Source organism: Heliangelus exortis, chromosome 2, assembly GCF_036169615.1.
Source record: "Heliangelus exortis chromosome 2, bHelExo1.hap1, whole genome shotgun sequence".
Classification (NCBI taxonomy): Eukaryota; Metazoa; Chordata; class Aves; order Apodiformes; family Trochilidae; genus Heliangelus; species Heliangelus exortis.
In genome coordinates this window covers 69,912,625-69,940,214 of record NC_092423.1, presented here as the reverse complement: position 1 = coordinate 69,940,214, position 27,590 = coordinate 69,912,625, and the positions used below count along the sequence as shown (strand labels likewise).

At 38.7% G+C, this 27,590-nt stretch overlaps 1 protein-coding gene across 4 annotated transcripts in view; it reads right to left on the bottom strand.

The window, feature by feature from the left end:
- PIGN (phosphatidylinositol glycan anchor biosynthesis class N) overlaps positions 1 to 27,590 on the bottom strand; it is a 102,458-nt gene that overhangs the window by 41,631 nt on the left and 33,237 nt on the right. For all 4 annotated transcript variants that reach the window (XM_071736621.1, XM_071736617.1, XM_071736619.1 and 1 more), the window contains exons 7-12: positions 27,345 to 27,475; positions 23,631 to 23,747; positions 18,847 to 18,887; positions 15,535 to 15,594; positions 14,378 to 14,470; positions 12,539 to 12,594 (exon numbers count right to left, since the gene is read on the bottom strand). In XM_071736621.1, coding sequence (XP_071592722.1) covers positions 12,539 to 12,594; positions 14,378 to 14,470; positions 15,535 to 15,594; positions 18,847 to 18,887; positions 23,631 to 23,747; positions 27,345 to 27,475 — 498 coding nt within the window. The remainder of the gene's footprint in view (positions 1 to 12,538; positions 12,595 to 14,377; positions 14,471 to 15,534; positions 15,595 to 18,846; positions 18,888 to 23,630; positions 23,748 to 27,344; positions 27,476 to 27,590) is intronic.

The following is a 27,590-nucleotide window of genomic DNA, read 5'->3' as shown; positions in this document are numbered from 1 at the left end:
TGCAAATACCGCATGGAACTGCTCCTTCCTGCAGCTCCCAAACACTTGGGAACCAACCACTCCTGCCTACAGCCTAGAAACAGTTGATATATCATCAATATATATGTATCATTTTTCAAGCCCTAGAATATATTAAAGGCTTCTGTGCCTGAATTTTTACTACTAACAAAATGTTGGTGTGTTGTGGCACTGTTTCCATGAGCTCAGGGGACAGCAGTATTGTGCAGGAGTCTTCCCAAACATTGGATAACAACAGTAGCGATGTATCTTACTTTTGAGAAGAGCAAATGAAATAACTGTATTAAAATATTTGACTCTCTTCATTCTAGAAAAAAAATCAAAGGATGGTATCTATTAAAAAGTAAGGAGAGAGGGGCTGCATGGAAAAAAAGGAAGAGAGGAAAAGATGATGACAAGGTGACGATAAGCGTTTGATCCCTGTAACTTTGGGGGGAAAAAAGATAATGCTAGGAAACAGAGTGGAAAAACAGCAGAGTGAATGTTGGTTATTCCTGCACCTTTCATGACAGGTCCCTCTGAAAGCCAACCTGACAGCTCCACAAGCCGAGGGCTACCAGCATGCAGCCACTGAGCATGCACCAGGGATGATGATACTCAAGTTAGAATCAATTCTTCAAGTAGGCAAACCAGACCTAAGTACTGCCCCAAGGAAACCTGAAACCCTCAGGTTTTGTTAGGATTCTTGGCAGGGGAAAAGGAGCAAAACACCAGGATGGGAGTTTTCACCATGTATAGAGAAAAAAAGAAAGTAAAAAAACCCCATGTGTTAGCTTTTAGGTAAAGATTTTTTAAAATCTGGAATAAATATTAAGCAGCTTTATTTAGAACTTCAATACATCCAAAATGTTCCTGTGTTCATTGTCTCATTTTTATTTTTTTATACATACTATTTTCCGTGGATTTAATCCTTGTCATATTCAATGCATTTTTAAATAAGTTAAAATTATCTTTCATTTATATCTTTAGTCATTTAACTATAAACCTCTTAATTATCTTTTTGCTCTCAATGAATAGTTTATTATTAATGAACAATAGCCTTTATCTATTCCTCTAAAGATAACAGCACCTGGGATCACTGGACATGGATAGTGCAACAGAATAAATGGGTTTTTTAAACAGCAAAGCTTCAATAAGTCAAATGCAGAAGGCAATTATTTTGTCAAATAGGGCTACCATTAACAAGTGCACTGTTAATTTTCAGTAGCTAACATCACACCACACATTTTACCTCGCTTGCATATGCCTGCTTTTCAAGACATTTGAATTTAGAATTGTCTATAGATTGTTTTTGTAAAAATTATGACTTTCACCAGAAACTAAGGACTGTTTATATATAAGTGTATCAAAATGCAAGTTTCATCCTGAACTCAAGGTTGATGAGACATCATCTTAAAGTATTTTTTGCTTCTTTGTTAAGAAAAATCTCAAAGAAGTGATTTGAGAATTTCTGCATCTCACATCAGACTAGAAAGAAAAGTCACCAAATATCCTGATTATCTCTCAGTTAAGAAATGGGTATAGTTCACCATACACAGTTTACCATACACTGAGGACCCCAAATCACTTCCTAAAGCTGACAAAAAAATGACATATTTAAAAGGATCCCTCGGTAGATGCAGTAGAAAGCATAAAAAGACAAAGCTGAGCCATAGCCAGAAGGGGCAAGTTGCCTCTAGAAAGAAAGCCAGGAACTTCAGAAACAGTGGTTCTATAAAACCTACAAGACTCACAGAGATAAACAAAACCACAAGGAAAATCTAAATATGAGAAGTTAAAGCTTGTACTATTCTTAGCACAACCCAATTTTAACTTAATCTATTTAGGAGGTTTTAAATGTGAGACATAGTGTTAGAAAAGAATAAACTGATCAGAGTATTTCCCTGTGTTTTAGTATGCATTGTGCCAGAGGCACTACTAGTATGTCACTGTATTTTCAAGGTCACTTAATGTACACACGCAACTAATATTAATAGTAGTGAAGTGAATTTACTGATCATTATTAGAAAGATACTGGAACTCTATAAAGAAAATTAAGATATGTATGTAGATGCACTTACTAGGTACCCAATGCCAAAATCCAATTCTACCAAAATCAAGATTAATAATCTTGACTAGTAAAATCAGAAGACTTTGTCTATAACACAAAAATCTCTCTCCTATTAATTAGCAAACACATAAAAAGGAAATGCTGTCAGGGGACTCAACTCTGACCTCTCAGTCTTTTCTTGAAGGCACTGCAACTGTAAAGTGTAGTACTCTGAGGTTTAAGTTAAATACTGGGAGCTCTACGGTCACCTATACTATGAACACACATGCACTCACAATATCATCAGGATTCTAAAAATTCAAGATTACATTCTTCACAGAAAGTGATGGTGCTTCTGGAAGAGCAATTTAGCTTTCCACAATGGCTATCAGAGATTAACTTTCTAGTTCCTGACAGAAACAACAGCTTCATCCATGAATAAACATAATTAATTATGAAACAAAACAATCAGGCTAATCATGCAAGTGCTTGTAAACTATCCCTTCAGAGATGTTAGCTATCCTTGTCATAAGAATATCTGACAAAATTAATCTTCCCAACTTATCATTCACGCTTCATATAAGCTAAGCTATCTGACAGCACTAACAAGAAGAATGTGATGAAGTATGTTCACCACAGCAATGTCAAGGGGACCCTTGTTTGGTCAATGAGTCTTGTTTACCATCACATGACAGAAACTACCATCCCCAACAACATAAGTAGAGTGCTGCAGTCAAACCATGAAATCAAAGCCTTGGAGTAGAAGGAGATGCAAATACACCTGGACCCACCACTGCCTGATTTTTAACTTTATTATTTCCATAATGATTCATAGTCATATTGTAAACTAAATTTTCCAGAATTCTACTATAAGGTAACCCCTTAGGATCTGTAGTAGTTTAACACTTAAAATGCTCAAGATTTACTAATGAAAGTGAAAAGAATGTATCGCAGACCTGCAGATGCAGCATTCAAAGGGAAGGGCTGAGATCTTGGCCCAGCTCACTGTAAGATGACAAAAAATTTACTTCAGCTGCTTCACTATACACACACAAACGTCATATACCTATTGTCAGCTCATGCACATCTACAGCCTTCTACCACTGCCTCCTCACCCTCCCCATCAGAAAAAAAAAAAAATGCTGTGCCTCCTACAACATTTTGAGAGATTAGATTTGCAGAAGACAAGCTGCAAGAGAAGCAGCTGAGCATGCCCAACTCTGCCACCCATCCCTCTGTGAGGGATGTGAGATTAAGTAAAGACAGCTTTCAGTCCAGCAATTCTGCCATCAGCTGAAATAGTACTTACAGGACCTACTATTGCTGTTTTGATCCACATCGCTGCTGCTGGCAAAACGAAACTTCAGATACAAGACTGATCTGATGTTTTTACGGAACTGCTGTTCAAAAGTAATACAAGTAATTGAATAACACTTTTTCAAAGCAGCAAGAGGGTTCACAAAGTCAGTCTTTCATGAGGGCTGCCTTCAAACATCCTCACCGTACAACAGAGGTGGCACCTCAGAAAGCATCAGGTGAGCAAGGGGAGAGACAGAACTCTTGCACTGAACACCATTAATTTAGCAGAAGCTGGATTGCATGCCTGTGCCTGCTTCACCCCCGTTAGCAACCCATGAGTGCAGAGGCTTTATATTAACAATGGTGGAATCAGAAATTAGCCTAACTTTATAATTCTACCATTTCTTTTGAAGGTACAATGCATAACCTTGTAGGAGAAGAACGAGAGGTACAATATAAAATGTTCCCATTTTCCCATCAGCAGCAGAGAATTTTCAGAAAAATAGTGAATGGCAAGTGATACAGTCTTGAGTTCATTCAGCAAAACATGTAAAATCGACCTAATAGGTATTTTAAAAATCAATCTAGAACCATGACGTTTACTTTTTGTTGAACTTGCTGTGCAGTACAGAATACATTATGCTCAAAATGTGTTCAATTTCAGTTCTTCAGATGTGCCTACTTAAGAGAAAAAATTGTTTTACTGTATCTGCCAAAGAGAGACTCAAAGCACATACTATATGAGATACAGAGACAGCCCTTCGTATATCTTTAAACTTTAATCAAAGAATGAAGCTTCAAAGATTAAACAATTTGGTGGGTAACAGTGATCCTTAACCTGTTTACATAGTCTGAATGTTAACTGTTTACTAAAATATATTCAGGTAAGCAACTAAAGCAGGCAAGTCCTAAACTTAGTTTGCATTCAGAAAGTATTCAGAAGCAAGATTCATAGTTTTACAGATTAAAAAATTACAGCGATGTTACAGTGTGCTAAAACCGTCCTTTTTATAGGAAAAGATACTCCGCATAAACCTACACTAAGGGGTTCATCACAGCTTCTTAAAGCCTAGGGCCCTAGAATTCCCTCTCCCAACTTTATGTACTCCCTTTTCTCTTGCTGTTCCACTGCCAGGAATTTCAGTCTTGGGAGTGTCTAAATTTCAAGTAGGTTTTTGTGATTTCTGGATTTTCTGACTACTGCATTAGACTGTAAATCAGTCAGCCAAGCTGTAGGATTGTACTGAGATATCTTTGAAACCTTTTTTCTTTTATCAGCATTAACAAGCACTGCTCAATACATCAGGCGCTCCAAGCAAAATCAAAACCAAACAAAACAACAGAGTAAGAAAGTCAATAGGAGGCTCCCGATTTAAGTTCTGAGGTTTTAGTTCTTTAAAGCAAATGAAAGGAAGGAAAAGGACACACAGTTCTGCAGAGCAAAGACAGTAAAAAGCATCTTTACTGACACATTGCAAAAACCAGCCCAGGTATGCTTTTGTATTCAGGAAGAAACAGCAGGGCAGCAGTGAAGCCCCAGGAAGTGGTCTGACTACAAATGGTCTGGGGACTGTCAAATCTTAGGAATTAAAATACTTTTCTAATTTCCACAAACCAGCGGTCCCTGATGCAGCACATTCACATATTCAACAGCAGAGTGCCCGAGGATATTTATGTAAATCCTTTAGATAGCAGAGATGAGAGAAAAAGGAGCCGGGCAAGCTAACTGTCAGCTGCCAATTCACTGAACAGAGAAACAATTAAGATAACTGGGCTGCACAAAGCAGATTTTGCATGCAAACTGCTACAGACAAGCTGTGAAACACCGGGGGCCAGGCAGGAGGAAGCCAGGCTCTGAGGCAGTCCCTCTGGCCTTCTCAAAGCAGAACTGAGATGCTAGGAGCAGGCATGGAACAGGGGCAGGCATTTTGCTGAAAAGCCAACTGGACACGATGCAGCAGCCCTAGAAAGGGAAACTGCCTAATAGGGAAGATGGAGATCCTTGAAGGAAAGGAAACACACCGTTTTTAGAGTCTTTCCGTACAGGAGGGGACAGGTGCTGACCCTAAATAACAGTGCCCTACCTAAGCTGTAACTCAGCCTTTACCTCCACAAAGTGTAGGACAGATTCATGTCATACATCGAGCTGGACTCAGACATCTGCAGCATTGTGGATATGCAGTGGTGTGCCAGTCCTCTTCTGCACTACAACCCTGCATGCCAAACCTAAACCATAGTGACCATAGTGACCATTTTCCATCCAGAGGCGGCAGTCTGTGCAGTGCTTGGGCACCTACCAAACAGAGGGGGCTCCAAGGCCACCAAAACATGAGCCCCCTGTAGTCATCCTGACCTGGGTCCATCAAGGAAACCACACAACAGTTAACCTGAACAGGCCCAGCTCTGTGCTGCCTGTCCCATGTGTCTTCAGGCTGTGCTGCACAAATACCTTGGCTGCAGTACAAACCCAGTGAGTTTGTAAGCACTGAGGACCCTGCAGACAGCTCCCACTCTGCACCAGCAACTACACTGCCTTCCTGTTCGTATCTTTTTCTGTAAGTGGAGCAAGAAGTTCTCATCTGAACCATTTGATGGTAAAAATGATTATGAGAGTTGATTTCCTGAAAGAATATTATAATAAGAGCTCAATATCATAATAATGACTCAAAAGAAGGAGCCTCTTCACAGACAGGATCCGTGTAGCACCATGAGGAAAACCATCTGTGCTGCACCCGGTGCTGTCCAAACACAGGGTACCCAGCATCTGACTTACTTGCCATCTATGTTCTTCTATATTCTTCCATCAATATTAATCTATACTCCTACACTGAAACAGGCTGTCCATAGAGGCTGTGGAGGTCCCTGGAAGTGATTAAGGCCAGGATGGGCTTTGAGCAACCTGGTCTAGTGGGAGGGATTCCTGCCCATGCAGGGGGGTTGAAACTAGATGATCCAACCCTAACCATTCTATGATTCTTTTTGTTTTATCTTACCACACCACTATTTTATTAACTGTTATCAAGCCTTTCTTACTGAGATCCAGAAAGAACCTTGCATTGTCTCTTACCACATGCCCCAGTGCAGAATATTCTCTGCTCATCCCACCTCACCACCTGCCTGTACTCTCTCCCTTCTCCCTCACTGAACGAAACCCCACAAGTTTCAAGAAAAGGCTGAAGGGATTTATACGAGGAAATAGAGAAACACACAAATCTGGTGATATTTCATCTTATACATTAGCTTCTTAGCTCCTTCTAAAGACCTTACCTACTTCCTACTTGATAGTAAATCCAATTAAGCCTGGTCTTCCTGCACAAAAGCCGCTGCCTGCAAGCTTTTCACACACAAACTAAAAGCTTCTGAGCATGCTTCTGAAAGTTGAGACCAGCAGGATGCCTGCTTTCTAAGAGGATTGCATCTTCCCTGAGCAGCATTTAACAGAGTGTTTCAGACACAGCCCATTCAGTGAAAGAGAAGCTGACATTCTTGCTAAAGAACATGGGTTTTGTAGCACAGGCATTGATTTCTCCCTAAAGAGATCATACATCTACTATTCAATCAGGTTTATTCTCTTCTTCTAAACAGTAACAAAGCTATTGTTTCCATTTGAGCACTTTTGTCTCTATAGCACTACATTTCTGATTTTTTTTCCACATGAATATACACACAAGTTCTTAAAGCCAAGGGTGGAGGCTGAGGAGAGAGGACTGCCAGTCTACATCCCTGACATGAACAGGCTAAATGTGTCCCTACTGGTCTGCTTGTACCAGCTGCCCCAGGAGCAGGCTGATGCCTAGATTCCCACCTGATAACAAAGTGGGGACAAAGCAGAGAGAGAAAAAAGCTGTCTGCCTTTTCAGACTGCACTAGAAGTTGACAGAAGCTCCTGTCCCTCATTTGTGACCACAGGATAAGAGGATAAAGGGGCTGAAATGTCTTCCCAGAAAAATCAGTGTTCCTGCTAAATCAAGTTTCCTCTAGAGACAAAGTATCCAGACAAACCAACAGAGAAAGTAATCACTGTTAGAAATAACCTTCCTTACCACAATAGCTTTACCCTTTCCTCCTGATATTCTTTTGTTTGCTCTTGCAATGCATTATCATATGTATCACAAATATCTCAGACACCAGCATTTTTTCAAAAAAACACAAATATGATGCTTTAAAGGATGTACTGTTTACTGTCATCTTAAGAAACCCTGACCCATTCAATGTCAGAGGAGAAATCACTTATTTCACTTGGCTCCAAATGTCAATTTTGCAGAAATATCTGGTGTTTTAAATTTTGAAAGGCCTTCAGAGGGAATAATGTAGAGCTGTATTTCCAGTCTTCAGAGAAAGGGAAAAAAAGAAAGGCATTTGTATATGTGGCATTTCTTTGAAGTTGCTGTACATCTTCAAACACATTCTACATTACCAAAAAAGTTATTTTATTTTCTATCACCATGACAAATACAAAGCCTCAGTCTATATGATTGATGCATCCTTGCATCAAATTTGTACAAATGTTTAAGAGAGTTACATTTCAATTCATATCGAAGGTAGAGGAAAGGGAGTTACATTTTCATAGAGTGAGGCAGAGGTGCATTTTTGTTTAATAGCTGTATACTGCACATTAAAAATGCAGTGACTTTTTATATAACTATGCAAATTATAACTTCATTATGCACATAAAAATAAGAATTTGGGATTATTAAAATGTAGCATTCGAGCAATTAAGTTGCTTCATAAACACAGCATCAAGATGGTATGAGATTTTTCATATATGAGAAGATACAAACTTGACTTTAAATAAGATACTTAAGTTGTTTCCTCCTAAGAGAAGCCAAACCTTTATTGACATTAACTTCAAGACATTCAGTGAAAAAGCACAGCTATTGGAATGCAAGCAGTGATTACAGTTCAGTTGCTCATCTCTTGTGCTTTTTTTATATGGTGGTTCTTAAACTACTGGTTCTGGTGAGGCACCAGAACCTGAACAGCTGGAAGCAGAGTCTTCCTTGAAAGCACTGTATAAACCACACATACACAGACTCCTGTGCTTTTGTTTAATTTAATATTTTAAATCTTTTGTACCTGTTGGGATAATCAAACTGCAGTAATTGGTTAAGAAGATTTTAGTGCAACACTGGTGTCCCATCTACTAAGCTCACTACACTGTCGTCCTGCTACTCCTTGTAGGATTACTTGCACAGCCCAGAGATGCCAACTTTGGGAATGTTATTGCAACAGGAGCATCTGGCCCCTTGGCACACTTCTCTTTGAACTGAGCCAGCTTAGCAGTTGCCTTGAGGTTCATCAAATGATCAGAAAGCTAATAAGGTAGCTCACTACCCTGGACATCACTTATCCTCTGTCAGCAATCCTCAGATTTGTTCTCGCTCTTTCTTCAAAGCATCTGGCATCTTGGTACCTTTTAATATTATAAATAATGGTCAAAGCACTGTGCCTATGTCTCAGAATCCTGATAAGAAAAGCTCCTGATTTTGCTAAGCACATAATTTTTGAAAACATGTATTTCTCATGGGTGGAGAAAAAAATAGGGAGTAGAACAAGGTGGGAAGGAAACTTATTTCAGACAGTAAATCGCTTCAGGTATCCAACAGGAACTGCAGATAAAGTTTCTGAGCAAGTGTTCAATACCAGTAAGGCACACTGTTCTGCTCTTCTTACTCATTTCCCCGGAAGCAGACTGTGTACCTTACCTGGCAGAACCAGCTGACACTTACAGCTGGGCTCTTTCTGAAATGCATTCTCAACAGTGTCACAGGTAGCCTTAAGATATGCTTTTACACAGATTTGTTTCTTGATAAGGGCACTTTGAGAAAATGAAAATGGCATTACTGGCAGCCAGACTCATCCTTATTATAGATACAGTTATCTGAATTGTAACCTGCCTCAAACCTGGTCAAGTAGACACCACTGAAGTTTCTATCACACAACACAATGATCAGTTCCATCATCTTCATCATTCTACACCTGACAGATTTCAGAGAGACACAATTTAGATGCAAATAAGAAAGGGCACATGCCTAGTGACTTCTTTCATTCCCTGTCCATTGTGCCAACCATGCTTCTACTAGGGACAAGATTCCCTGTGGAAATTAGAAGGCGTATATAAATTCAAGACATTTTCTGTTTCCAGTATTGTGTAAAGAATGAGTAAAAATAGGCCTTCAATATATATATGGATATATGTGTGAATTAGCCTAATGCTTGTGGTGCAATATATTCAACATACAACACAAACACTACTTTTAAAGTCACCGGATCTGAAGGTCATGAACAGTTTTCTAGTAACTTGGTAATAAAACACCAGAGTACTGTGCTCAGCCCTGTATTCCTCAGCACAAGATGCAGAGTTATTGGAACAAGTCCAGAGCAGGGCCACAAAAATGACCAAATGGAGGGAAACACTTCTACTGTTGAGGACAGGCTGAGACTGTTGGGGTTGCTGGAGAGGAGAAGGCTCCAGGCAGACCTTGTTGTGGCCCTCCAGTACCTGAAGGGGGCTCCTAAGAAAGATAAAGATGAACTTTTTAGCAGGGCCTCTTGCAATAAAACAAGGGGCAATGGCTTTAAACAAAAAGAGAGAAATTCAGACTAGGCATAAGGAAGAATTTTTTTACAATGAGGATAGTGAAATACTGAAACGGGTTGCTCAGAGAGGTGGTAGAAGCCTGGTCCCTGGAAATGTCCCTGCTCACAAGGAACTTGGACTAGATAACCTCTGAAGGTCCCTTCCAACCCAAACCATTCTGTGATTCTATCAAATTCAAGCTCAGGAATAGGATTTTCCCCATGGAACATTAAACGAATTTGGTTTTCATGCTATTTCTGACTGAAAAATTAACTTGAGGTTTTGTTAAGTTGTAGTTGCTACAGAGCATGTTATTTGGGAACTTATTCTCCCTCCCAGATACGTACATCTTCAATAGTAAATATATCAACGTCTCTGAAACCAGAGCATCTCAATCTGAAATTTTAGGTTCAGATTTCTTCTGGAACTCATATCTACAATTCTGTTACACAGACTTCATCCAATTACATAATGTAATTTAAATAATTTAAGAAAGACATTTAAGACATTTGAGAGATACCTTTGTTCATTTTCAGGTTATCAAAATGCTGAAATCTAGGTAAAATCTCTAATATCACAAAACAAAATAATTACATTTCTAATTTCCACATAATTTGATAGTCCCAAAGTAATTCAGACATTAATTACCCTCACTAGCCTTCAACAAACTAGGAAGGAATAAGGCATTATGATGGTATATGCAATTTCTGTGCTTCAAGTTACAGATTGTAGGCACCAGAAAGAATTAAAAAAGATGAAATCCCTTTGTACAACAACTCAAATAAATGAACACTGGTAGAAGAAGCTATTCCTGTCTCAATGAAAGGACAGTAATGCCTAGCAGAAACATGGCACAGAACTGCACTCAGATGCTGTAGCAGGCAAGGCCAACCATAGATTAATGCATATTTGATGACAAACCTGCCATTAAATCTGGGCTGACAAGTCTGAATACTGTATATAGTTGTGCAGAAATTCAATTTCCATACCATTACCAATTATTCTGAAACACAGCACAGTATACAGAGACCTTTTGCTCCAGACACAGGAGTTAGCTATCCCTAATCTTGCCTTTTTAACTTCTAAAAAAGGTAAAGCATCTATTCCCTTCTATACCTTTAAATCTACCACCAAAAAAAAGTGTCACAGTGGTTCCCACATGGAAGGAATTATTTTGGTCTCACACAAAAACCTTTCTTGGAAGGACCATTAATAACATTCTGATTCAGGTAAGTTCTAAGAATACCTACAGAAAGTAAGATAGATTTATTTTTGCAGTGGACCATGCAAAAGTAGCAATATGTGCATATCAAGTTTTACTCATCTTTATAAAGTGATAAATATTATTTCCGCTTAAACCAGTCCAACATATCATAAAAAGAGAAAGACACTGGCCCATAAGGCAACCAATAAAACTAGTTCTTTTCAAGATAAATTCAGCATTAAGAAAAACACATCCCATTTTACAGAATCAGTCTTTTTTCTTGGGGAAAAGTAAAATTTTGCAAGTGTGGTAAAATTAAGTAGTCATCCCCACAGGATGCAAGAAGACTGACTATCCTTTCTATACAGCATTTTTGTTCCATACAGAGAAGTAAACATTTTTATAATGCACCTGTCATTCTTAATTGGAATTTGACCTAACCCATTCATTGTATGCCTGATATTGTTTTGTTTCAGAGACTGTCTCGAATCTTTCCCTTTGAAGAAGCCAGTGGTATAAAATAATAGTAAATCTCTGCTCAGAAAGACAGCAACATTGTTTAGCAGTTAAAAGTACTTCACAGGAAGAGATTCAACTACTTCTTACTGTTCCTATGATTTAAAGATCTTAATTATCAACAGTTTTATTTCCCACAGGAAAACAGCTGCTCCTGTGATGTTGACAAAGTGTTTCCAGAGCACTCCACGAACTGGAAGCAGAACTGAACAGGATCACGTGCACCCATGCCAAAACCTTCAAAAACCTTTCAGAGGATAAAGAAAAAGCCACTTTAATTGAATAAGACTGAAAGGTGAGCAGGTCAGTAACTGCTCCATACACTGGAACACAAAACTAGCAGATACACACATCATTACAGAGGCTCCATCCCAGCCCTGGAAACAGTAACACTAGGCAGTAAAAATTCTTAAGATTTTGAGCTTCTCTTATGGATGTAAGGTATTTTACTTGTTTGTTTTTCATTATGTATCACAGAAGAAAAAATTGTCAATTTTTTACATATAATAAATCAGAATAGATTGTATTTCCTGACGTGATAAGGACTTACACCTCTCAAAGAATGCTAAAAGATGATAAGAAAAAAAACAAAAGTCAGTTGAAACTACCATGAAGTCTATATATAGCTATATTACCAAAAAATGTTAGGCAAATAACCCTTAATGGAAGACTAAATGTAAGGAATGGATTTTTTTTTTTAAAGTTACTTCTAACCAGAATTTTTCTATAGAAAATAATCACAGAGAATTCATTCTAATGCAAAGTTTGGTAGTTAGATAAACATTATAATTTTAAAAAAGACTGAATTATACTGTTATTGCATCTCCCTGAAGTACCACATTCATAAGAAAAACAATCGGGTAAAATGTACTTAGTATTTACAGGCACTTACTTGAATGGTGTGAACAAAAATGACAATGTAGTTTTCTTTTTCTGACTCATCTTAACCTGCATTAAAAACATTAAACCATTATACGCAAGTTGCAACAAGACTAAGAATTTTATCAGGAATGAAACTAAAAATAACAGGAGAGTTCTAAGACATGAAATCACGCTGTTGGTATATTGTCTGGGAAACGGGGTGTTAAACTCTTGGATGTGTGACTCCTCTGAGTGCTAAACTATCATTCCTAGACCTGCTCTAAAGTAAGCAAAATAAATCACTCCCTGCCCAGTGATTTTCACAGAAGGACTTCTGTAGTTCGTGCTACCAGACTTCAGTGACAACCTCCCTCTATGAAACTAATATTATGTATGACAGACGGGAAGTTGTACACTGAAGCAATGTTGTTGGATCTATTAACCTGCACGTGGATAAAAATAAAAGGTTTTGAGGCTGTCAGAACCACTTTGCCAAAGCCCTTCAAAACATCTTTAAGGCCTCCTGCAGCAGCCTGACTCAAGTCTGACTGGTGGCATAAAGCACAGACAGGAACTTTCTAACAGCATTGTTCCCATAAACCTGACAGCTTGTAGTAGTAACCTACATGTCTCATCCTATCCATCCAAAGCAACATCCTACTCCCTAGAGTGCAAAGTGTGGTCAGGTCAGTCCATCACAGGAACAGTAAAAACCCACTTGGTATGTCTAAATCAGTGTGCTGCTTCTGCTTCAGCAGAGAAATGCAAAGGAAATTCATACATGATCCTTCTAAAACAATGCTAGAAAGATGGAAGTCAACGAAAAAGGGATAATTTAGCACTATAAAATGACAGAATTTTTTTTTTTTTTTTTTTTTTAACTAATATCCAAGACACCAGTTTAACTGAAAAAGACATGAGTCACATCATTAATTCTTAAAGTAGAGGTCTTCCAGCTGTGGAGGTTATATCAGCATGCTTCAACATCATGTCTAGCCCATCAGCCACTTCTGCTACATGACAGCTTTCCACCATAGATTTGGAAGTGACTCTGCTGCTGACACTGCCAGCCTGATTTCCACACAAACTAGATTTGGAAACCTGGCATTCAAGGGACAGAAAGTGCTGATGGTGCTAATCACTTGCAGGTTCTCATGATAGCTCTCTTGTTCCACCACCCCTCACATGGATTTCCTGACAAGGCAACAATTCTTGTGTGGCTCAGCTTCCTGCCTGTGGAGATGACTGCTTTCCTTTAGTGCATTTCTATGTCTTGCCAAAACTGATTTTTGGATTTTGGACTGTTTCTTATTCCACCGTCTTTTTGTTTGTTTGTTTTTTTGAACAGCATATGTGTTCTTCTAATACAATAATATCCCAACATTAGATGAATCAAGCCAGAGATGAACACTGGCAAAGCAAAACAACAGATACAACAGCATTAGCTAAAATTAATTAGGCTTCTAATTTAATTTCTTTAAAGGACAGGTGCCTGTTCCCTTTTTGATCTGGTTATGTACTGATCCTGACTTAGAGCCTTGTTTCCCAGTCCCTGTTACAAAGGCAATATTTCCCTATTCAGGTATCAGCACACAGATTCTTCCTACACACTGCAAGTAGGTTAATATTAACATCAATAGACATCAGCTTTTATGTTAAGAATCAAGAAAAAAAGTTATTTGTTCTTCTTACAATACATTATTTCAAACTCCTTCAGATATGGCTCACAGCTAGTCAATCAGATTCACACATTATGCACAGTTTTATTCCTTTGAATGCTATATACAGTATTATACAGTCCTAGTATAATTATTTTACACACATTAACTATTATTCAAATAAATATTTTTTTCACCATATGTTTAGTTACCTTAAATTGCTCAAGAATCTGAACAGCATTGGTAAATATGCTCTCTGCTTTGAAATGAGCACTATTGTTCAGATACTCAAGAGGTAGCGTTCCCTGAGGAAGAAAAATGTGAAAATATGTTAAAAAAATTAAATGATGAAACAGGAATTTCTCTAACTGAATGGCAGGTGAAATGAACAGTAAGAATACTTCAAGTAACTGCTGAAATAACTATTGTAACTCCTTTAAAAATACTCTTCTCACATAATTTCTCAACATTATACACTGTTCATAATATCCCAGCTCCTATAGAAATGCAAAAAAGGTAAATAGCAGAAGTCATTATTATACACTACACAGTAATACAACCTCAACTTTTAATCAGAAACCATTTTCTAAATACCTAATATAAATCCAAAGATGTGACTGGGTCTGACTAATCCAGTACTCATGATGAGAACAGGAGCAGCTCCCCTGCCACCCTGTGTCAGGCAGCTTCCCTCACATAAACAGTGAGTGCAGGACAGGGGGACAGGATTTGGGGCAGACTCTCCAGAAGAAATATTTCAAATAATGTGCACTAAATAGGTGTTTTAAAGATGGAACAAATAGCATGAAAGCACACACACATACAATCCCAATTGTCAATTATATATTTGTGAGACAACCTTTGGGCTATGTAATAATATACAAAGAAATTCAAAGAAAAACTATATTATAATTAGGGCATTCACTGTTCACTAGATGCACAAGATACCTTCTGAAGACAGTACACTAGTTTAAACAATAAATAATTAAATATTAAACTGCAGAAACCAGTTTGTTTACCGGCACAGCTTTCATGATCAAAATAAAGTGTTATTCAAATCATATTGCATTTTTACCATTCCTAAAAAATAAAGTCACAAAAAATGGTTAGGTAGCTCAGGAGCATAATGTTGCAGATTTTAGAGGGATCAGCCACCTTTCCAATTGAAAGCAGTATATTATACATAAAAGAGTGAGTTTATGCTCTGAACTTAAGACACACACATAAAGCTAAAACTACAAGCAGTGCTCATATACTATAGGATTTTTCAGAATTCATAATCCTCCCCCTCACAGACCTCGAGTCTTGCCCTCAAAACATCTTTTGCAAGAAGATTTCTAGAATATGTAAGAACATTTGTTCTTCTTACCACAGAATTCAGGGGGAAAGGTACACCAATAAGGGAAGCCATCAGTGGTGCTATATCTGCCTGTGCAAACAAAAACATCCTCATTTAAATATAACTCCAGCCTCTACAGATAATAAATTCAGTTTAATATATCTGCATTTCCAAAAGTAAATGGTATAATACTGTGAAGCTATGACACACAACTCTAATTTATTTTTTTTTTTTCTAGTTTTCAGTAGTCATCATTACATGATTAGATTAAAAATGTAAGGTTGCACTACTGATAAAGCTTAAAAAATATATGTAGTTAAAAAAACAAATATAAAATCCCCACGGTATTTATTTGCAGGAATTCAGTAGCTCCTTCACTGCACTCAGAGAGGCATATCACTTTTTGAGTATTTATACTGCAGAAAGAACTGATTTCATATTTACAGTTTTAAGCAGTACACTGAATATATTGTTCTTCACAGCACCTCTTATCCTGTCTCTCCATGGTGCTGAGTAGTCACTTCTCCCCTTCAGAGAGGGTCACTGCACTTTTATTTGTGTCCAGTCAGCCCTGAAGAAGACCCTTCAATATACACCAAAGCATCTCATAAAGTAAGTTACCATCACCTTCTACTTGTGATACACACTGCCACTCACCAGGTTTATATTTTTCTTTAATACAAAACTCTCCACCAAAATTCTTTGTTTCTCCAGCATAAATCTGAAGAAACACTGAAACCACAGGCACTGCTCCTGCCTTAGATCTACTGTGCAGAAGCAGACTCCAACCACTATTTGTATGGGACAGTATACATGTCAGGTAACAGTAATTAGAACTCTAGTTTGGTATTTTTACCCCTAGTCCCATATGTTCTACAGGACAAAAGCTCTGTCTTTGGGAACTTGGCTACCTAGAACAAAGTGACATTCGAGATTATTCTATTGTCTCAAAATAGCATTCCTGTAAGTCCTGCCAACCTTGAGAGAAAAATTTACCTCTAATGTTGTACCTAGGGCCTACTGAAAGCAGACCCTACAAAAGTTGATCCAGAACATTCCTGACTTCAGCTTTCTATCACAAATTTATTTCCCTTGTTTGACCTGTTTTGGAGTCTATTATTCATGTACTGGAGCTTACAGGATGATAGGAAGAAGCAAACAAGCTTCAGCTGAACCCATGTATTTATGTTACCATCATGATGTAAAAAAAAACTTGATTGATTGAATATCAAGGGTTAAGTTGTCCACCTTCTTTTTCCTTTTTTTTTTTTTTTTTTGTTTGTTTGCTTTGTTTTGTTTTGTTTGTTTGTTTTGCAGTACAAATTGTTTAAACTGATAAACAGTTGGGCCACAGTCACAAACCCTGTGACCCTTTTTTTTTTTTGAAAAAAGCCCCACAGTTTAACAGTATAGCAAGAACTAGTTTTGTTTCAACAATGACAGCAACTTCTGGAAAAAGGTGGCAAAATGGAGACATTGAAATAGATACCTCTGAAAAACTAACCAGACAAAAAGCACACAGCAGAATCTTACAAACTTTGGAGACATTGTCTCCATGCTTGCTTTGTTTTCCTGGGAGCCTCCATAGGACATACAAAGGAGGTGCAAGCTCATGAAGCAATAGTTTTACAGAAATAAAAGTATTTTAAAGAAATACATATGCAACAGTATTAGTCTAAAGAAATATATGCAATAGTTTCACAGAAATGAAAGTAGTGGTTTAAAGAAATATATATGTGCAATGATTTTACAGAAACAAAAGCAGTAGAAATGTATAAGCAGAAGTTTATAGGAGTCTAATGGAAATTTACTAGGTAGCTAACATAGGTAGATATTAACACAGATATGTGCATGGCAAGGGTATGTGATAATGGAATGCAGTTACTGTGAAAAACATGTCTCTGAGAGTAGATAATGGGAAGTCGCAAGGTTGCCAAAGTCTACACAACTGCCAAAACTGAGCAAAACTAATTAGAGGGGTTTGGACTGCCAGAAAAAGAAGAAAATGTTGCAGGTCATCCAAAGTACACGTTGACAAAGACTAAGATGATGAAGGAAGGACCACCGAGACCACCTGGAGACTGTAACGCAAATGTGGAAAAGGGTGGCAACCTATGCTGATGAGTTCTCAGAAAAGTTATGAATATGTTAATCTTTTCTTGGGAAACATTTGAATATCTACATCACACCCATATAAAAATTATGTAACTAACATCAGTGCATACATTAGGAGGAGTGATCCTCTGTGCATCCAGCAGTGCAATGAAAAATACCTTGCTTAATAATCTCTCAGACTACTGAGGCTTGGTTCTACTTTCTCAGCATCACTCAGCTCTAGAACATTTTCAAAGTAGAAAATAGAAGCAAAGCAGTGTCCTGGTCTGTATCAGAATAATGTGGGCAGCAGGAGAAGGAAAGTAATTGTGTCCCTGTACTCGGCACTGGTGAGGCCACACATAGTGTAGTGTGCTCATTTTTGGGCCCCTCACTACAAGACAGAGTTGCTGGAGTGTGTCCAGAGAAGGGCAACCAAGCTGGTGAAGGATCTAGAAAACAAAGCCTGTGATGAGTGGCTGAGGGAACTGGGATTGTTTAGTCTGGAGAAAAGAAGGCTGAGGGGGAGACATTACCACTCTCTACAAGTACCTGAAAGAAAGTTGTAGTGAGATGGGTGTTGGCCTCTTCTCTCAAGTATATAACAACAGGACTAGAGGAAATGGCCTAAAGCTGCACCAGGGGAGGATTAGACTAGATACTAGGAAGAATTTATTTACTAAAAGAATAGCTAGGTGCTGGAACAGGTTGCCCAGAGAGGTAATAAAAAACTGTGTACATGTGGCACTTCAGGACATGTGGGTATGATGTTTTTTTCCTGGGTTGAGTAGTTGGACTCTGATCTTAGAGGTCTTTTCCAGCCATGATGATTCTGTGATAAGTGACTTCTAAAGGTTTGCAAAACCAAATCCCACTCTGAAAATGTGTTAGATGATATTCAAGTTACTTTTGGGTAAGTGGCATTGAGTTTGAAGAGTATCTGGCATACTGCACTTCTTTCCTTCTATAGTGGCATATGATCACTTAACTAAAAATGGTGTGATAATGAATCTTCTGGAGAAGATGTATGTAGCTGCCCAATGTGTTTAACAAGAAATTTAAACTTCTTCATGTTCTGTTTGGTGTGGGTGCAGCTCCTGCAACTCTAACTTTTAAGTAACACCTTCCAGGTGTTAGTGCTACACCAGTGTGATCGTTCACTTGAATTCCCTTAATTAGTTTAAATTACACAAAACTCATGATTTAAGGTTAAAATTTCTGAGCTACTAAATTAGGTATGTTTAATACCTGATTAACATCCAGCCTCTTCAGGTTCTCCAGTTTCCATTCTGAAAGAAATAACAGAGCACATGAACAGCTAATCAACACAAATTTGAAAGGAATAATTCAGTTGACATTTAACGTCTTGTTGCCATTTTCTGTAAAGTGTTGTTGCTAAAGAAAATTATAATTTGGCTTTAGGATGCTAGGTCAAGATGGGTTACAAATGGAACTCAACAGGCAGAAACAACAAAATGCACTCATTTCAGTTCACATTTTCTTTCATCCATCAGGATAAATTGCTGCCTGCAATTGTGACCCAGATCATTTGAAGAAAGTCCAAGGTTTTTATTTTTTTCAGCAGAATACAGAAAGTGATGTATTACCTCCTATACCAACCAAAAGATTCAAACTCAGCTTTAGAAGATGGGCTGTTAAATCTCTCCAATAGTTTTTTAAATGGTTAACCCAGGGTCCCAGATATACTGGTACAGAGTGGTACAAATATACTTCATGTCTGCCATAAGCAATACTGGCCAAGAGCAAGCTCAAGGGAAAAGTTCAGCAATTTAGCAATCAGAAGAACTACAATGAAAGCAGAGAGGAAGCCAAATACAGAGGGCCCTAAAGCTGTGGTGTGTAGTACAAAAAGATGGTCAAAACTGTTTTCCTGCTCTCCATTAGCCTCTAAGGAAATAAAGAGGAAATTGCCTGTTTTCTTTGGGGATGGAGAGTTATTTAAAAACAGTTTAGTAGGCTTTTTTTTTTTAATGTAACGATGGAACAGTTTGGATTGGAAGGGACCTCTGAAGGTCATGTCTTCTTTCCTAATGTTTGATTTTGCTGCCCCACCACTTTAAGCAATAGCATGAGCAGAAATAAAAAAAAAAAAAATAAAAAAGAAGACACACAAGATTTGTTTGTTTTGTTTTTTAGTTCAAACTAAAAAAAAAAAAAAAACAGATACAGAAGAAAACATGATAGGGGCTGAAGCAAACACGCTTACACACTGCTTACAATACTGTCAATGACCTCCCTAGAGCAGATCTCAAGCAGAGCAATAAAGGCCCTGGGGGCACCTAACGAGGAAAGTAATGATGTTAGAAACACGGACACAGCCACCTTCCTCAGTACACCCAGAAAGCTAAATGGGCTGGTCACCACCCTGCTCACACTGCTTGCTGAAATGACACCACAGAATCAGCAAAAAGAGAAGCAGGAGTCCTCTTAGTCTTCAGATCAAGAGTGTAGTCACGTTGCCCAATATCAACCTTTGGCTTTATGTGGAGTTGAAGTTCACCAGAAACAGGCTTCCTGAAAAATACCAGTAAATTCAGGTCTGGATTCACTTAACTCAATTTCTCCAAAAAGGCATTCAAGTCTTAGGCCATACTACCCCTCCTCCATCTTTTGATATGCCCTGTCTGTGCCAGACCTAAAACTGTCTCAGCTGAAAATGGTCTGAGACAGAAAACATGTATGTTTGCAGCACTGCATGGACCAAACTTCACACCATCACTAGCTGGGGAGGGGATGTGTGTTTGAATACAGGTCCACCATTACTTGGTTCCAAGAGCACCCTAAAGAGCAGTACCTTAACAGCAGTGAGACATACAGCAAGTTTCCATGGCAACACAGGGGAAGTATTATCAGCATTAATCATGAATTGTGTTCCACCAAAATGAATGAGTTTACTTCCTTTTGCTTCCCTGGAAAGGAAATGGGTTCATATTTCCAGAGATACAGACTCTCACCCATATTTATATCACAAAAATGCATTGTTTGTTTTCCTTTAAATAACATTTTCCAATGAAAAATGCTGGAAAACTGTCTACAAGCACACAATGTGCTTAAGGTAGGAAGAAACTGTAGCTCTGCTAGAGAAACATCTAGGTTTGCCAGAAGCTTTCACATCTCTGCTTTTCCTACTCAGATATTGCCAAAAGGCAGAGCTGAAGACATTGGCCTTGGAAAAGGAGCCATAAGACCCTGAGCCCCAGAGGTACTGAGGATGCAGACACACCTGCTGACCCACCAGTCCAGGCTCTATGCCTGGACTGAGATGTTTTGGGTGTGCTGCCCACGTGGTTTTACAGTTCCATGTCACCATCTAGGTTTCCTTTGAAGCGCTTAGCACAGTTTTCCACACATTTGATAGGTTTTTCTTTATCCTGCTTTGCTTTTACTGCAGCCCACTGCAGTCAGATACATAACAGTCCAGGGGAAGCACTAGGGAAACACTGCTTCAAGAAGAGGCTGGGGATGAGGCTACAGGAACAAAAAAAATCTCACATAAAACCTCAAAAAAGCAAAAACAGTGAAGAAGGGTACAAGGGTACACTGAGTTCCCCAAGCTGCAGTAAAGCAGACTGATTGCCTCCAAAACAGGGACGTGTATAGATGAAAACAACCCCACCCCACATCATTCTGCTGCAGAAGACTGTGCCTTCAGTTACAAGCTCCTCTGCTTTTGCACCCCGAGGCCACCCAGTGGAGCCTGACGAGCCAGAGAGGAGATCTGCATTCTCTTTCTTTCCAAAAAAGGGTAATACTACACATTGCCCACAGGACACAGGGCTGCCATCAACTTTCCAAGGTGATTGCATGGACAGGCCTGAGGGAAGGCAGAACACAGGTGGAGGGACTGAGGAGGAGAAGGCTGTCATCCCAGAGCAGACACTGTGCCCTTCCAGACATCCAAGCAGCACATTAATTTTTTTCATAACAAATTGGACAGATTAAGTCATGCCTATTGGCATCACCTTTGGGGGTGTTGACCCTTAATGGCAATGATGAGAAGAGAGACAATCCATTGAGCTGCATACAGCCTGCTTGCACTGAACGGAGCATAAGAAGTTTGTCAGGATTAGAAATATTTTGCTGTTTCTGTAAATTCTTACTTCAGAGAAAGCAGAAAAGGATTGTCAATAGACACAAGAACTTGAACACTGGTGCATGCAATTGCAAATATACCAGACCCCTACATATATCAGGCAGTCTTGAAAATGTTCTCCTCTCCTGCAGTCTCAGCTACATTTTTATGGATCAGGAAAGGCAAATTTGAAGGACTTTTCAAGAGACCTCTGCTAAGCATCTTTTCTTTCATGTGTTAGCATTGTGAAAATACCTGTGATTGGAAATGGAGTAGCTGAACTTGACCTGCAAAAGTGCCAAGTCCTATTTCAACATCACATTTTCTTTTACTTTTAAGCTACACAGCCCACTAGGCACTATATTGTACTACGACAATGAGAACAGTCACTTTTTAAGAAGATACTATTACTCAAATAGAGATTCAAACTCCCAAGATACTTAGAGACTCAAACCTCTAACTGAGATTATCCCTGGCAATTAAGAGTCTCTAAAGATAGTGTCTAAATGGACCAAAAACATGCTTAACAGCTGGAAAGCCAGAGAGCAAGTCCAGAACAAAGGGAGGAGTTTCTGATATTTGCTTTGGGGTGTTTATTTTTTTGTCTGTTTGTTGGGTTGTTTTTTATAAAATCACCCAAAGAAAACTATGAAGCAGGCATAGCAGGGTGCAGACACATTCTCTATTTTAAGAAAACAGACATTTCCTAAGAGACGATAACCAAAATTTTTTTCCTATTGTGTACTGGGAAGCCAGCTCGATACTTATCTTTTTTTAAATGCTCCCCCAGTTTTCATCATTGAAGTCAAATGATGAGGTTTGTACTAAAGCTGCTAAGAATCAAAGAAATTGACAGCTGTGAAAATCAACTATTACAGATCAACCCTTAGAGACATCAAGTGTCCTTAAAAGTCTAGCAAATCAGCCATCAGAGACACCAAAATCAGCTGGTTTTACTCTGTTGTCTATTTTTTATTCTACGACTCATTTTCAATTTTATTGTAGATGCCACAGTTATATAGCAGCAGTAAATAACAAAGAATGAATTGTTAGCATGGCCTCTGAGAAGCCATGTGTTATCTGTTTTATCTGTTACCAAATATCTTCTCAAGAGCAGGGTGGGGTTAAAACAGGAATTAATTACTCTAGGGCTAAAGTAATTTTTGCTTGTTTTCTCATCTCTAATGTAGCCTGACAAACAATCAAATAAAATAGAAAGTCATTACCTCATTGATTGTGAGTAACAACCTGAGAGATTCAAGGCATCTTAAGAAACAGAGCAGTCAACAAGAAGGAGACACATGAAAAATGAAGAGCTCACACAGTTAAGTCACTCACAGTTCTAGAAATCCATTGATATTTCAGTAAACCAGTATTCATGACATTATAGATTTGAAATATTAAAAAATGCATTCTTTTTTAAAGAGTTTATTCTTTTTAAACAAATTACAGAGGCAAAAACAACAGTAGAAAGTCATCGTTTTGCTCTGAGAAAGACTGTTTACATTTCTACAATAGCAACAAGGATGCAAGTGAGACAATACAGCCCCTGGAAAATCCCCAGGGTTACACTGTGTAGCTAGAAAAGAGTCTTGGGAGTTGTCAGCTTATCATGTTTCTGTACAAAGAGCTTTTAACCTCTGGGAGCCTTCCTAAGAATTAAGTCTACTCTGGAATTAAGTTTTGGGAGTGTGAATACCCTCCTGTGCCCAAAAGGAAGTCTTCATTTCCATGGTTAGAAAAGAAAACAGACTCTGATGTTATCCACCCAATTTTGCAATATTCTCCATAGGCATGCCCTGTCACCTTTGCTTTCCATACCACACAAAGTAAGTCAGATTTACTGCAGAGGAACAGAAGTCAGTGAAGATCAACTGATGCAATGGTTAAACGCCTCCCTTTCCACCAAAATCTGCACTAAGTTTCGTATTTTACCTACCTTTCAAAAAATTGTCTTCAAACGACTGGGATGTGACTCTCTGTGGATAATTCACCCCAGCACCCCAAACAATCAGTGGTGTTAAGGTTTCCAAGGGATGGCCAGCTCCATGGGATCCTAATATACACCAAAGCAAAAAGAGTGCAAACTTTAAGACAAGTGCTTTAAAAAACCCCAAGTAAACCAAACATATGTTTATACATATGTAGTAATTTCTTGTTACAGTACACATGCTAAAATTCCTTTACAGACAACCTATTCTACCTTCATAGCTTATTTTTATGCTAATAACAATAAAGGCTAAATTCAAGTCATAAATTGGGAAATCAGTACCACTCAAGCCTATAAAGTTATTACTTGCCATATTAAAAAAAGACAAACTAAGCTAAAGCATTTGAAAATTTCAAAATGTAGAGGAGTTACCTGTGCATGTGCCTATCCTTGGCAACCCATGGAAAGCAGAGACGGTTGATTTGAATAAAATTAGGGATGTGCCCAAAAAAAGTAATACAGAACTGACCTCTGGTCCCCAAATAAGGATTAGATTTCTATTTCAAAACCAGGAGACAATATGCATTGCAACTGTCATGCCTTTCTCAGTGATACAAGCTCATTTTCAAGGTTTTAAAGCCTGGTAGCACATTTCTTAAAAATTGATTAAAACATGACGCCCTTCCGCAGGGAAATGAATTCCCTCCAGATTCATGTATCAGCCTCCAAAAGGAGGAAGCTTTAAAACAATGATGCTTCAACAGCAGCTGCACTGAATCAGAAGCCACACAAGCTTGAAAGAAATGCTGGCCACAGAACTCAGTGGGTGAGGTACCACAGCAGTGAGATAACCCAGTCTCAAAGAGAATGACATTATTGTACCAACTCTGTGGCAGTCGCTGAACCATCCACAAGATTATACACTTTCCTTGTATTTGCATAGACACATGCTCTTCTCTCTGTATATATACACGTATTTTAATAATTACAAAGGACAGAAATTAACACATTTAAGGACAGGTTTTCTTGTACTAAAAAAAAAAAACAAACAACAAACAGAATTGAGTATGAAACTGGGAATAGTATTGAGGATGAGTACTGAGCATTGAGGACAACATCTATGACAGCTGAAGAACCATTTTTGCTGTCTTTAAAGAGCCCTAAGCTTAAGAACACACAGGTCTGGGAGTAAGATTTCTCATGTTCAGAAATCCCTTGAAAGGCACTCTCTGGACCCAAAAGCAGCAACTGTTCTTCTTTGCAGAGCTTGGGAAAAGAGAAGATGAAGAGACAGCTTCCTCACCAGCTATTTCTTGCTATTGCAGAAGGAGAGTACAATTTTTGGTGAGCTCTCATTTTAGCCAAGCCACCACCATTTTACTGAGACTCTGCCTCCACGAATACTTATAAGCAGATAAAGATGAGAGAGGCAGATGTATCCACCCTCTCCGCATTACAAGAAGCAAGTTTCAGATGGATCAGAATTATATGAGGGGGTAATAAAAAATCTGATTTTCAGATGGGTTAGTTCCCTGTTCCACCTCTCAGCACCCTCCACACACACCTTTTCAGAGGAAAGGGAGCTGTTTAGATTTTTGTTCTTTGATCCAGTGTACCACACAGTATTATGTATGCTAGGATGGCAGCAGAAACAACTGGCCAAGGTGAGGGTGGGTGTGGGACCATCTACATTGGTGTTCAGTAGTTCTATGTGAGATAAGCATAAAGCAAAATCATGGAGTCAGACTGGAAAAGTACATGATTTTATTTGTCTTTGCCAACAACCAAAGTTTCTTTGATTATGTCAAGTTCAGAACATGCCCTGCTCCTTTAAAAGTAGCCTTGCCCTTATAATTTTTAATTTGCTTTAAAAGTGTTGCATATCCCATTCTGCAAATAGCCACAGAACGACTGAAGCAGTTGCTGATACTACAAGCTCAAGTAAAAAGCTGCTATGGGCCTGACCATGAACTCTGGGTTTGTTCTTTGAAGCCCTAAAGCCATCTTTAAAGTTATTAACACTTTTGGTTAACAATCAAGTGTTTCTTCAAGATAGAAATGGATGACAGAAAATTATGAGACTAGTGGTTCTCAAAGCCTGAAGAGTTACTCCTCTTACCTTTTATTCCCCTTTCAAAGGATCCACTATATAATGAGAAAACCTCAGCAGCACATACTGCCAGAGAGGAAGGCCAGCAGCACAGTCAAAGAAAAGGATTATCCTCCTCTACTTGGTAGTTTTGAGACAGCCTCTAAAGATTGTATCCAGTTTTGAGCCCTTCCAGTACAGGAAAAATCTGAATCACCTCGAATGAGCTCAATATGGGGCCCCCAAATTGGTCAGATGAGCACTTGTCCTGTTAGGAGAGGCTGAGGGACTGGGACTTGTTCAGCCTGGAGCAGAAATGGCTTCAGGGAGGACATAACAAAGCCTGTTACCCTTCTTCAAGAGGTTTTAAGAGAGAATGGAGTCACAGTCTCACTGCAGTGCATGTTGGGAGGATAAGAGGAGTAAGGTCAAACAAAGGAGGCTCAGATAAAATCCTTTGCCCTCCACGAGGACAGGCAAGCAGCAGAGCAGGCTGCCCAAAGTGGTTGCATATGCTCCATCCTTCGAGGTTTTTTAAGTCCTTGTTGGATAAAAACCAAGTTACCACATCTGATTCCAAAACTGATCCTGCTTTGAGTAGGAGTTTGGACCTCCTGAGGTCCTCAACATCATACATATGAAAAATACATATGCACACCTCCTTTATAAGAAAGTTACGAAATACTTGAAATAGATGAAAAGCCATGCCAAAATTAAAATCTTACTGCAAGTGGCAGTCAGCTCAGCCGTAAATCACATTCAAAACAGACTATTTTGCAAATAAGCAGATGATAATTAGGCAGATTATGAATACTTTCATCATCTCTGATGACAGGAAAAGTCCACACCCCTTCTATTTGAAAAGTCTAGGATTTCACACAAAAAAGATGCTGAATTTTGCCGAGACCATGGCTAAAGTATCCTTTGTTCAAGAGTATCACAGTCGAATCTAGGTACTCCAAAACTGCCTGAAGTCAGCCCTCTGTCATGCCCTTCACAAGTGCCCTCTGTGCATACCAGCCTGGCTGGCCACCTGCTTCACGCTCCGTTCTGTACTCTCAGCTGCTCCACCAACACTTCCGTGCCAGCCTCCTCTAGAAAGATCACACAGCAGTCCCACCCTTCCTGCTGTGCCTTAAAGGCCAAAATAAGCAAAAACACCACACCACCCCCCAGAGTTTTTCACAAGACCCCAAGGCGGGTTTACCACCTTTCTCCCGTACTTCAGAGCAAAGTGATAACTATTTCTGTCTTGGATTGCAACAAGACCAGCTTTGCAGTGGGAAGCCAAATAACACAACCTCCCCCTGTGTGGGCTAGTTTTCCGCAAGGGAGCTCTGACAGAAGTGGTATTCAGGTCTTTTTCTCCTCAGTAGCAGCCACTAAGGCAATTAAGCTATACCCTATTAATATTTTTTTCTTTTGTCCAGATAGGCAACTCACCTGTCACACGGTTGATAAGAGCTCCTGCAGCCAATTAATCATTTCCTAATTTGCATGGGTTTAATACATGAGCAACACATAGGATATCAAATCAAAGCAGGGACTATAAAAGTTCTAACAGGACAGAGCTGTAATTGCACTCCAGATACTCAACCGTAAATTCAGCTGACTCAGCATCAAAAAAAACTCACCCCAATCTGTCATTCCATGGTCAGAAGTTAAAATAAATGCAGTTTTCCCATCATTTCCATAAAAATTTTCAATCATGGAAGCAATTTCTTTTATACCTTCATCGACTTTTTTAATATTCTCTTTGTATTCTCTAGAAAAATAAGAAAAAATGTTACTAGAATCAAGGAGTTTCTCGTACTTGGTATAAAACAAGTTATCCATGGTCATAACACAGAGACCTTTGCTTATGGCCAGTTTTATTCTCT